The sequence below is a fragment of the Trachurus trachurus genome (genome assembly GCF_905171665.1).
Source record: "Trachurus trachurus genome assembly, chromosome: 24".
NCBI classification, from domain to species: Eukaryota; Metazoa; Chordata; class Actinopteri; order Carangiformes; family Carangidae; genus Trachurus; species Trachurus trachurus.
Genome location: NC_139910.1, coordinates 21593904 through 21606301, shown reverse-complemented (window position 1 = coordinate 21606301; position 12398 = coordinate 21593904). Strand labels below are relative to the sequence as shown.

The following is a 12398-nucleotide window of genomic DNA, read 5'->3' as shown; positions in this document are numbered from 1 at the left end:
TAAAGCAAAAAGGGAAAAGGTGGAGAAGAAGAAGAGAAAGAAGAGGAGAGCGATCAGTGGAAACTAGTGATGTACTGTAGGCTGGTTTAGGGCGATGTGGGTGTCAGACCTGATGAGGGCACAGAGGGAGAGGGACTCATGTCTGGGCACTGGAAGACTGGATGCTTGAAGCTCGCCGGTCGGGTTTTCTCCGGAAACTCCTGAAAAAGGGGAACGGGAGAGAAGCAGAGTTGGATCAAAACCAGCTCCAAACTTTAAACCCGGTCTGACGTCAGCTTTACTACTTCCTGTTTGGATTCTGTTCATGTCTTTAGTCTGTTAGCTGTGCTTGTTCTGCACATACTCAGGATGCCTGCTGGTCCATGTGGTGAGGCCTGTTGTCACCCCACACTGACCCGCCACTTTAAAGTGCATTACATAGGTAGTTTTCCTTCTTTTTCATGGTTTGTCCAGTCAATAAATCTATCAAACAAGGGTTTTAAATAAGTTGACCTAGATGTTTCTATGAACAAAAGCCAGATAACAAAGTCAGATATCATCATCATCATAAATTCTGATTGATTAACAGCAGCATTTTCCTGTTGAGCGGTGTGTGTGTGTATGTGTGGACGTTACCTTGTTGAGGGCCTCCTTGCTGTAGTGTCGTATCCCCTCCTCATACTCCCACCACCAGTCGTCGCCTTAGAGAGAAGAATCATTTCCAAAGCCTCCATTTGTTTATCACTTGTTTATGACTCAAACAAGTAAGTTCTCCTTTAACACAACCATTTACAGCACAAAGAAAGGCTCTGCACGCTGGTCGGAGACATTAGTGCTGAATCTAAATGTTTATTTGAAAGTAAATCTTCACACAATGTGAGCCACAGTGTGAAAACAGGCCTGTTTCAGAGGCACACTGCCCCACGTGTGCTCTGCCCTCCTGCTTGTTCTAGCACTTACCTTTGACAGAGCAGGACACAAGCACACATGTTGCCACGGCGATCCAAAGCCACTCCATAGTAGTGCGTATGGGCCAGTCAATGGGTCACCCCTACAGACTGCACAATGTGATGCTCAGTTTTTACAGCGCTGTCACGTAGTGTGGCCCGGCCCCTCCCGCTGAGGGACAGGCCGGCGGTCCAATGGCGGCCTCTTTTGACTGTTCAGTCGGTGTCAGCAGCACGACACCTCGACTTCCTGTTGGCTTTTTCAGACACATCAGGCTACAATCGCTGACTCTATTGATGGCCACAACATCTCCTCATGTTTCCTGTGTTACAAATCTGAAAAAAATCTACAAATACAAAATACCTGCAGTAAAATTTAAATGACAACAAATAAATATCCATATATCATTTATTCATTTCTTTATAAACTTGTATTTGCGATGGTAAAAATGCAGTCCTCTACAACCTTCACCAGTGTTTCACTTTAGACATATTGAGAGTTACGTGGGCACCAATACATGAACGTCAATGTCATTGAAACTGTTTAGAATTACTTTCTGTTAATTTCTTCTTTTCTGACTTCATACGTCATGCAGATGTTTTGGAAGGTAAATTCTCAACAACGAGCACATACTGAGGGACCAAACAAATGGACTTTTGAGGATGTGGAACATTTTTTGAAGTCTCTAATCTGGTTTGGAGAAATACTGTAAGGCCTGAGCATGGCTTCATTTGTTTCCCATTTCAGGCTGAGACTTCTGTCCATCTGAGCCGAGCAGCGTAGGCAGAGCACCAGGCTCCATCTCGGACTTTGGTGAGGGGGTGGAAATTCTCACAACAGCTGAAGTTGGGTAACTCAGAGAAGAAAAAATAAAAGGTTCCTTCCTCTCTGGTGTAGAAACAATCCAACAATCCCCAGTTTGAGGCGCTGCTATCTTTAAGGCTGATCACATTTCTGCCTCAGCTGACAAAAGGCTTAATAAGCTAAAAAAGAAAAAAAGGAGGGACTATTGAGCTACCTTCCAAAAACCAACAAATCAGAGCATGTTGATGGGAGCACCATCAGACCGATGTTCAGCACACTTTCAGAAGACTGTTACACAAACGTTTCTCTGACATTTGCTCCTAAGGGGGGGTTCAAAGTGTCTGTGCACTTTCCCTTCACCAGGCTTTGAGAGTGAAACATGTCTGTATGAATTTTAAACAGGATCTGCATCAGGGATTTTGGCGACAGCTGAGTTTCTGCAGCTTCTCGCTCTGTATATCTGTCACGTTGAAAACATGAAACACCAACCTGTGTGTTTAAAATTAAATAATTTATCAAACAAGCATCCAGACCAGCTTTTCTATGGATCATCACTTGACATATTTCTTGTTCTTATTCTGATGACATAACATGGCTTTAGTACATTTTTAGCACTGTCACTAACGCTGAATGAACAAAAAGTCTTCCTCTGTGAAACGCAGGTACCCAAAGGTACCCAAAGGTACCCAAAGGTACTGACCTGACGATATGTCAGTTAAACAAACGATGAACAATGAATGCAAAACTGCAATGCAGAAATGAATGCAAAACTTGTCCACTCACTGGGTGTATGAAAAAAGTCTGCAAAACATGCAAAAACATGACTTCTAGACCGAACTAGACTGGGGCTAGCAAACAAAATCATTTTAGTTCACATTTTCCTGATTTTTTTTTTCTAAATACTGAAGCACTTCAACAGAGTGTAATGACCTCAAAAAAAGGAGAGTGAGAAGAAACTAATGCACATATCAGATTCCAACTAGATTGACCAAAATGTCTTTGATCTCCACGGTGAGGACACGGTGCTCGTGGCAGTATCCTGAGTCACAGACGAACAAGTCCCAGGTCTGTGTTATTCCTCTGCAGCACTGTCTTACTCTAAGGACCAGCAGATTTTAAATGGAGACAGGGAGTCGTGAGACTGAGCAGTTCAGCAGCCGTCTTAGTCATTTTTTATGTGGAGAGGAGCAGGCAGAGTGGGGGCAGCCCCCGCCCCCCCTCCCTGCACTGGGGCTGGCACAGCATCTGTCTGTCTATCGGTGCCCTCGCTCCGTCTGGCTTCCTCACTGCTGCTCCTCTTCCTCCTGGGCCGCCTCCTGGCCTTGTGTGTCTCCCTGATCCTGGGTCTCGTCCTGGGCTTCGTCCTGGGCTTGGGGCTGTTCTTGAGGAGGTCTGGGAGGGGGTGCTTGGGTGGGGGCGGGGGCCGGCGGACGTGGTGGCACTATGATTTGGTGTTGGCGCTGTCGATAGGCGATGACTGTGCCTAAGAGCAGGGCGATGACGGTCATAAGGTAGAGGTCCCACTCTGGGCCCAGAAGCTGATCCAGGTCCACCTGAGAAACCAGCTCCTTCAACTGAGAGGAGGAGGAAAGAAGGACACATCTGATTAATCTGAGAAGCTTTTCATTGGCCTGTCTTTATATCACAGCCAAATACACACAGATCCAACTTGAGAATTTAGGAGGAGGTACTTACATTAAGATCCTGCATGTACTGAAGCGTGTAAACCAGACCCAGCTTGCACAGGGCCAGGAAAACTGGGACCTGGGCGTCAGGACTGGCCTCAGCAGCCATGTCGTAGAAACGCTTGGCTAAATGGATATCCTGCAGAGAACAGATTCAGAATTATCTAATTATCAGTCTGAGCACCGTTGAATGTGAGATCTACGTTAACGGTAACACTTTATTATAAGTACACACTATTAAGCATTAATAAATACTGAATTCTTCATTTATAACACACAAATATAAACTATAAACTAATGAGTATTCATGTGTTATAAATGATTAATTCAGTATTTAATGCCTAACTAATGCTTAATAGTGTGTACTTAATACAAAGTGTTACCACGTTAGCTAGAGAAACGCCATATTGAGAGTCACCAGTGAAAATCACCTGTTTGATGCCCAGGCCTTTCTCGTGCATGTAGCCCAGGTTGAACATGGCCTGGGCGCTGTGCTGCTGCTCTGATGCCAGTCTGTAGTGGATGACGGCCGTCTCATAGTCCACGTCTGTCCCGTAGCCATAGAAGTGATAGTCGCCCAGTTTGATCCTGGCCACAGTGTAACCTGGGAAAGGCAACAACAACCACGCATCAGCCTTCTTCACACTGGGAGTGTGGCCAAGTTCAACAAGTTTTCTTTATGTTTGGATGTAAAAAGGATGAGGGACAGAGTGTGTGTGGACTCACCTTGTGCTGCCGCTCTGGTCCAGTGGAGCAAAGCGCGAGGGTACGTCTCATTCTCACTGAAGATCCTTGCCCCTTCTGTTTGATACAACCCAGACGAGGACAGAGAACACACATTCAGACTTACAAAAATCTCAAAACACATCTATATAAGATATCATATAATAGGAAACTAGACACACATACAGGTATTTGTCAAACACAGCATCAGAGAGTTCAGTAAGATGCCAAGGCTATTCAACCTTTTATCTACACACTTTCTTTCCTTCCTGTCCTGAAGCTAAAGTGGTGGTCTCTTACTCTGGTCCAGGACGAAGGCCACGTTGCTCTGGGCCACCTCGTAGCCCTGCTCGGCCAGCAGCAGGTACTGCACCAGCGCAGCATCCGTCTCTCCCTCCTTAAAGCTGCCGTAGGCCGTCATCAGACGCTCCGACCAGCGGCCGCGCTCACACACGTTCTTGAAAAGCTGCAGCAAAGATGGAGGCACGAGGTGTCACATACCAAACTGTTCCTTTTTACGCCTGTGGGTGTTTCTAAGGTTTGTGACTTGTAAATTGTAGCACTTTGCAACAGTACAAGGGTGTAAACAATGCACAACGGAAAAGACTGTTCATCTCTGCAACACTGGAGGCATGTGGGTTTGGCTGGAGCAATCTCAGCAGAGAACATGACACGGAGAAGAAGCTGGCTCACCTCCACAGCAGTGTGGCAGGAACGCATCACACCAGTGCCGGTGGCGTGCATCTGGGCCAAGTTGTAGAAGGCCAGGATGTGTCCGGACTGTGAAGCCAAGTTGAAGAACTTGAGAGCCTGTTTATAATCACGCTTCACACCAATGCCATCTGGGGAACGAGAGAAAGAGGAGAATGAAAACTGTGAATCTAATGGAACAGATAACAAGTATTATAGTTGGTGAGTAAAAGACAATTCAAATTTTCAGATCTACGTGCACACATACACACTGAGCCCTCAATACTCACTGTAATACATGGTTCCCAGCTGGAGCTGTCCGTCAACCCAGCCCTGCTCCGCTGCCTTCTGGAAGTATTTCAGTGCCAGCTCATAGTTCTGAAGACACAAACACGCGACTTTCAAACGGCTGCTCTCAGTTCAGCATCAGCGACACAAAGCAAAATCCTCACACACTGAACTACTTAGATCTACATTTGGACCTGTGTCTATTCTCAGTGTAAAGAACTGTATGTCAGCTGAGCAAAAGGAAACAAACTGAAAACTATCATGAGGGTTTCTTATGCAAACGTCTAAATGACTGCAACAAAAGGTTCTTACCACGGTGACACCTCGTCCATACAGATAGGCCATCCCCAGGCCGCTCTGTCCAACTGGATTACCCTGAGTGAAGAAAAGGAGAGCGTCAAAGCAAATACTGATGGTGAGTGACAGCTGAATGACACCTGTCACCTGAGAGGGAAGAGTGTGTGTGCAGTAACAGACACCTATTGCTTTCGATTATTCTACACTCTACACAGCCTCATTCTCACCAGGTCTGAAGCCTTCTTGAAGTACTGCAGGGCTGTCTCGTTGTTCTGAGGGAGAAACTCGCTGCCCTCCGAGTACATCTGAGGAACACAAGGAGTCGCAGCCATGAAAAACTTGATGTAACGCCTAAAATACAAGTGCACTGTGCCACCCACGGGTAAAACAGCAATGCCAAAACACTGACTTTATTTATTTTGGACTGAATTCAGTCCGTCCTGCTGCTCTCCAACTATCTGACTGATTCTCCAGAGTTCTCGCAGAGTAAAAGCTACATATTCATAATGTTTGCAAACACAGCAGTGAAGCAGACATGCACAAAGAAAACTAAGCCCATAAAAAACCTATATGAATATTATGAGAAAGAAGTAAAGCAGAAGAGTAAATAGACAAAAAAGAGCAGAGTATTCAGTAAATCTGTAGAATTAACAGACAAATACACTCAGTCTCATCTCACCCACCTTGCCGAGGAAAGCCATGGCGTGTGTGTTGCCTGCATTTGCAGCCTGGGTGAAGTAGTCGTACGCCCTCTGTTGGAGAGTGAGACGTTTAATGATGCAGAAGCAACCTGGAGAATCATTTAAGGTGTTTGGAAGAAAATGTTACCTGATGATTTTGTTCAACTCCACGTCCTCCATGCAGGTGAAGCTGACCCAGTCCCACCTGAAATAGGAAAAACAGTTAACGTTGCTGTACTTTAAACAGAAAGAAAAAGAATGGCCTTTTAGATTGTCTAGTTTACAACCAAAACAATTACTTAATACTGTGAATACTACTGAATGATACAAATGTAATAAATTATAAATTATACAGATGACAGTCCATAAAAAAGTGTAAATATTTTAATTCTGACACTATGCAGTAACCACAGACATACAGTATGTGAACTCTAAAAGTTGCAGGATGAGGTCAATTTGACCAGGAAAGCGTTTGCCACCTCTGAGCTGTCATCCTGAGTCTGACCCACTGATTAAGTTCTACTAAATTGTAGACTGATATTAATATAAAATTCCCTTTGCTAGAAAGTGTCCCAATCTTTTAATATCCAGGTATAAGAATATGTTAACTAAGACCATGTAGCTGATTGTTGTATTGAACTAACCTGAGCCTGTACGTCTCCTTTCTCAGCTAGAAACTGGTAGTACTGGATCAGGTCCTCCTCCAACATCCCGCTGGTGGAACCCGGGTTCTCCACTTCATCCAGAAGCCTGATCCTCTGCACAGCTGAGCCCCCTGTCAGAGACACGTCACTGGCCACTGGTAGTGATGATGACAGAGAGGAGACTTTTGATGAGGCCACATGTGCAAAAGAAACTGAATATTACACCAGAACGTTACATTATAAAGTTCATCAAGTGCAGCAAAATCTTACCCTGATTTGCCACGAGCCTGTAGTGAGTCAGCGCTGACTCACAGCTCTGGGGAACACCAACACCTCCCCAGTATCTGTATCCCTAGTAAGACAAAAGGAAAACACATTATTTAACGGCTTATAAATAGATTGATACCGTAATCGATTCTCTGGAGACCAGTGGACTCACCAGAATCATGTGAGCTACCAAGTTTCCCCCGAGGGCACTGAAGGTGTAGTAAACCAAGGCCTGAAAAACAGAGGGTTAGAAAAAGAGTCAGAGGTCTTCAGTCAAAGTGCCACTAAGCAAACTGAACCTCCAAAGGAGAAAGAAATGGTAAGAATGAAAAGACACCTTAGCCTGACTGGAGTTGACACCAAGTCCTGCTGCATACAGAAAGCCAAGAGCCTGGAAGAACAAAGCATAATCTCATCTGTTTGACTATTTGAACACAATCAGTGTTTCTGATGAGATGTCACACGTCAAAATGCAACTGGACACTTTGCATAATTAAAATGTAAAGATAAATGGGAATGTACCATCTGAGCTTTGGGTGAGCCCTCTATAGCGAGCCTCTCAAACATTTCCTTGGCCTTGGTGACGTTCTGGTTCATGTAATCTCCAAACAGCATGGCGTAGGCCACCTTCTCCATGGCCTTCTGGTGGCCCCTCTCTGCTACTTTGAGCAGTTTTTCATATAATCTGAAATAGCGGTTGGATAAGCAGATGTGGCTCAGGTGAAGAGGGAGTGAAGAATAATGTGTACATAACAAACAGTGCTGTGACATTTAAAGCAAATAAGGATGTGCTGGCCAAAGTCACATGGTAACAGCAGAGGTAGCCATCCCAAACCTGCATTTACAGTCAGGTTAGATAGTGTCTGTTAGGAAAACAACAAGCTTCGGGCTAAGTGTTACATACCAAAGGTTTAATTACCAGGTCTCAAAATAAATAAATACCAAGAAATCTCACATTAAAAAGGATAATTAAATCTGCTTTTATAACCTTGTATATAAGTATAATATAGGATATCTATATTCTGTTTTGTATCTGTTCATATGAGGTGTATCATTGTAAGTGTGGTTGTAAATAGGATGTTGGCTTCTATTTGTAGTGGTAATGTCAAGTTTCGTTCTGGGTTTTAGTGTTTCCTTCCCTTGACCAGGGACTGCAGATGGCAATGACGTAGTCTGATCTCAAGATGAATGTATTTGGTACATGCTCCCTCACATAAATTTAATTTGTTTATGAGCTCAATGCTTTTGCAGCAGTTGTGATGTTTAAAACAGAGCAAAGATCTGCCTTTGTAAGTGGTTTGCTCCATCTCACTGTGTCATCATCACTTTGATCCTGTCCCTCAGAGATGAAATGGTAAATTATAATAATTATATGAATTATTATAATCAAGTCTGGGAAAGAGCTGGGTAATAAGCATTTGCAGATAAAGACTGATTTCATGCAGATTTTTCCCATTCTTGTCATAACACTAGTGTTCCAGCGGAAGTCTAGTTTAGTTAGTTGCTTCATGCAGATATCTTCAAACCCAGGGAATAAATCAGAGGGAAGAAACTCACTCTTTCTTCTGCGTCTTTCTTGTGGTGGCATTGAGCATGCGCAGGGTGGTCTGATACTGCTCCTCAGCCTCCTCCGCCTGCAGCCTCTGCTGTGCCTGCTCCTCCGCTAATGGATGGAGAGCAGAAGCCAATAAGAATATACAGATGAAATAAAGGCTTTTAAAACTTTGGCAGCCGTGGGGCCTATACCAATTTTGAAAATGAAACCATGATGTGCTCTCATACCAGTTTCCATAATGAGTTTCAGTAGCTGCTTAGTGGAGCTTTTTTAAGGGGTTTTATTTGGCTCGGCAAATAATTACAATGCGTCTACATTTGTTATCTTTGTGTGATAAATAAGCCATTAATGATTAAATATCCAGCAAACCATTTCAGCAAATATACCACTGCAGCTGAATGACTGCATTCTGATTTTAAAAATGTCACGAAAGTCAAGACCTTAAACTGAAGACTTACTCTCACAGAAACCCCATTTTTTCTCCTTGTCGTAGTCATAAGTTGTAGCACACCAAAGCCGTCCATCCCCCCGTCCATCAGTAGTACAGTCTGAGTACTCCCTCCCCTGGAAGAGGAAAGGGAAGATGCAGGGCTCCCCATGGGCTGTGCCTCCATTCACCACAGGAACTGCACAATACAATTGTGGACCAGACAAAAAATTAGCAATGTACAAACAAATCCCTGACTGTAATAAAATAATGTATAAAAATTTGTAACCATCTCCACTGGGATATCTTATTCTGCTATAAAACAACATGCATGGATTTAAACCTTTTAACTTAATTCAATTCTAATGCATTTCTATAAACCTTCATCTTCATATCAAGCCCAATATTACACTTGTAAAAGAAGCCTGTAGGAAAACAGTTAACAATCCCCAAGTAAAATGATGCAACTGACTGCAAGAGGAGCCACAGGTGCAAAGCGCTGTTAATTTCTCATGGGGTTTAACCGTTTAGCCAATCTGGCGTTACCCTGAAACCACAAATGCTTTCGTGCACTGTCAGCAACAATAAAAACAGGTCAACATGCCAAAATTCAACAAAACTGAGATAGAAAGGAAAAATAAAAGATGTGACTTGGATGAGGTGAAATTAAGTGATTAAGGAGTCAGTAACATTAGCCAGATACTTCCATGTTAAAAGTTTACAGTGGAGGTCCCTGATATATATCACTAAAATCTAGTAAAAACACTTGACACACACTGGGGAGACAGTAAAGGTGGTGAGGTTCAGGAACTAGTATAGAGCTAAAAAAATATATATATATATATATATTTACATTAAAATGAAACTATTTACATTAAAATATCAAAACAAACATCAGATCAGCTGGTAATTTCATAACTCATAGCCTCGTCATGCACAGTGGTTTACCAAACCTTTGTAAAGCCTCGAGGCCTCACAGTGTCGAATGAAACTGTATCATGTGATCTGTGGTCACAGAATAAGAAGTGATATCATGACCCCAGAAAGTTTTCTAGAGTAAAGACTCAAAGTGATTTCACTCCTCCATCAATTCCCAGCCCTTCATTTGACTGGTACAAACACAGTGTGAGGCTGTGAACACTGACAGGAGATAGACCTGTTTACAGTCTTTCTCACACACACTTTTAGAGCAAGGCTTCCACATACGAAAACAGATCATGGCCAGAGAGAGTCCATATTCAGTCCTTAAAACTGGGTGGGAAAAAAACAACCCCCAACTCAATTTAAAACATGCAATAAAAATACATTATTAGGTATTGTGCGTGCATGGATGCTCAAAATGAATGGGCAACATAATTCTTATGCCACAGTTCTTATACCCGTCTATGGTACTGGTTATAGTTAAACGAGTTGAGTTAAAATATTTCTGTCTTTACCCTCTTTAGGTTTGTCCTCAATGGGAGGAGGCTGCTCCGGCAGCTCTTCCTTCATCTCTCCCTCCAGTCCTTCTCCAGGTAACTGCTTCTCCTCTTCCTGCTGAGAAACTTCATGGCCAGAGGTCACAGAAGCACCAGCTGCAATGACTGACGCCAGATGGACGTCTTCTTCATCCTCTGGGTCATGATAAGACTGCAAAGATACACAAGGGGTTATTGTAAAAAAAAAAAAAAAAAAAAAGCAGCTGGAACGGTAGGATCACACTGCTACTGTATGATTTACACAAGCTGAATACTGGACACAGGCAGAAGCTATGGATTGCTGATAGATTTTTTTAAATGAAATGTTTGTGTTGTGAAATTGAAAGACACTGTTACATGCTCAGTCTAAACTGTTGTATTTATTTAACAACATTTTGAATCATCTGTACCTGTTTAACAGTCAATATGGACTATAAACACTGTCCATATACTTTTTGGGTGTAGACAACACAACAAACATCAGTTCATTGTAATTTTTCCATTATCTTGGATACATTTAAATAAATCCATAATACCAACATATCATAATATTAAAAGATCATAAACCTGTGTAATAACAAGGCAGGACAGTAATTTAATTGGTGCCAGGTGCAACCTATAAAAGACACTGGGGGTAGATGCGTCCAGCCGTTTGTATGGAAGTGTGTTTTGTTTTGTATCTCAATGTATAACTCCTAAACGGTCCTCAGGGTGTAACATGAGAACTTATGTCATTCAGCTCTGTCGTACCTTTAGCTCTGGCCCGTCGTTCCCGTGTTGCTCTTCATCTGTAAAGTACCAACATTGCAGCAGTGAGTAGAGACAGTGTTATCTCCGGATAGACCGAGCTCAACTCAGACAGCTGCTAGCAGCAGTAGTAACTGAAACGTAACGGTATGGTAACTTCTGTCTACGCAGGTATAATAATACAGAAATGAGCTGCTTACCACATGTTATTCCTTTGACGAGGACTATCGCCAGGACGGTCAAAACATAAACCTTTCTCGTCGTCTTTAAACACCTCTTGAAGCCCATTGCTGTTGTTGACAAGCTAACAGTCTGCTAGCTGTACCTGCTGCTGTTTCTACTACCACACATCCAGCTACACGTCAGTCACACTGTGAGCAGTGGCATTAATAAACACACACACACCGGCGGTCCCGACGGAAATCAATTCCGTATCGTACAGACACCACCTTGGTTAATGTTAGCTGCTGTCAAACAAGCTAACAGATTCCAATGCAAAGCTAAGCTAGCAGTGTGGTAACTGGCTGAAAAGACGTCTGGCTACGAGGCTAAAGTCACACAAAGACCAAGCAAACGTCTGGATATCAGCAGGTGACCTCGCTGCTCCGTCTGAACATGAACCACCGAGCACGTATTCACAACAAATGCATCGATAAGCTTCAGCGTTTAGTTTGTATTAACCAAATACTACTACTTAGCTTTCCATGTTAAGCCCCAACTACTGATCGGCACTTCCTATTCTCGATATTCGACCAATCAAAACGCGTTTCGTATGACAGTAGCCAATAGGCGAGGCCGACGGAAGCGTCAGCGAATCAGGTGCGTACACAGTTATGTTTCTAGTTGACGGGCTTGTCCACGACACCAGACACGTTATGAAGATGCAGGATAGTCATGTCAGCCACGGATGGCTGATTTGTTTGCATATTATCGGTGACAGTCAGTACTTTATATTGGCAGTCCCAAAAACTAATACTACATTATAACGTGATAATTACACAAACCCTTCATGCACTACTGTCATTTTGTTTGTAGTTTCATTTAAAACTTAGTTTGAATTATTTTCACAGCTTCATGACCTGATTTAGTCAGTAAATAAATACATTTTAAAACACACATAAGTCACAGCATTCTAATCAGTCACTTGACAGTTATGGCAGATACTGTAAGTGCAGTAGGCTATATTGGTCTCTTTTGTTTTAGAGAT

The 12398-nt window shown here is 43.0% G+C and overlaps 1 protein-coding gene across 1 annotated transcript; it reads right to left on the bottom strand.

Moving 5' to 3' along the window:
* Positions 1–1321: 1321 nt before the first annotated feature.
* sel1l (SEL1L adaptor subunit of SYVN1 ubiquitin ligase) lies at positions 1322–11929 on the bottom strand. The gene is made up of 21 exons (XM_084000922.1): positions 11392–11929; positions 11195–11232; positions 10424–10616; positions 9019–9186; positions 8563–8668; positions 7528–7690; positions 7343–7396; positions 7178–7237; positions 7009–7090; positions 6739–6893; positions 6243–6299; positions 6098–6166; positions 5642–5719; positions 5430–5492; positions 5120–5207; positions 4833–4981; positions 4440–4605; positions 4143–4217; positions 3848–4020; positions 3427–3555; positions 1322–3305 (listed from the first exon to the last, which is right to left on the bottom strand). Exons 1-21 carry the CDS (start codon positions 11477–11479, stop codon positions 3015–3017), a joined length of 2445 nt encoding a protein of 814 aa, XP_083857048.1. The 5' UTR covers positions 11480–11929; the 3' UTR covers positions 1322–3014.
* Between the last annotated feature and the right edge of the window lie 469 nt (positions 11930–12398).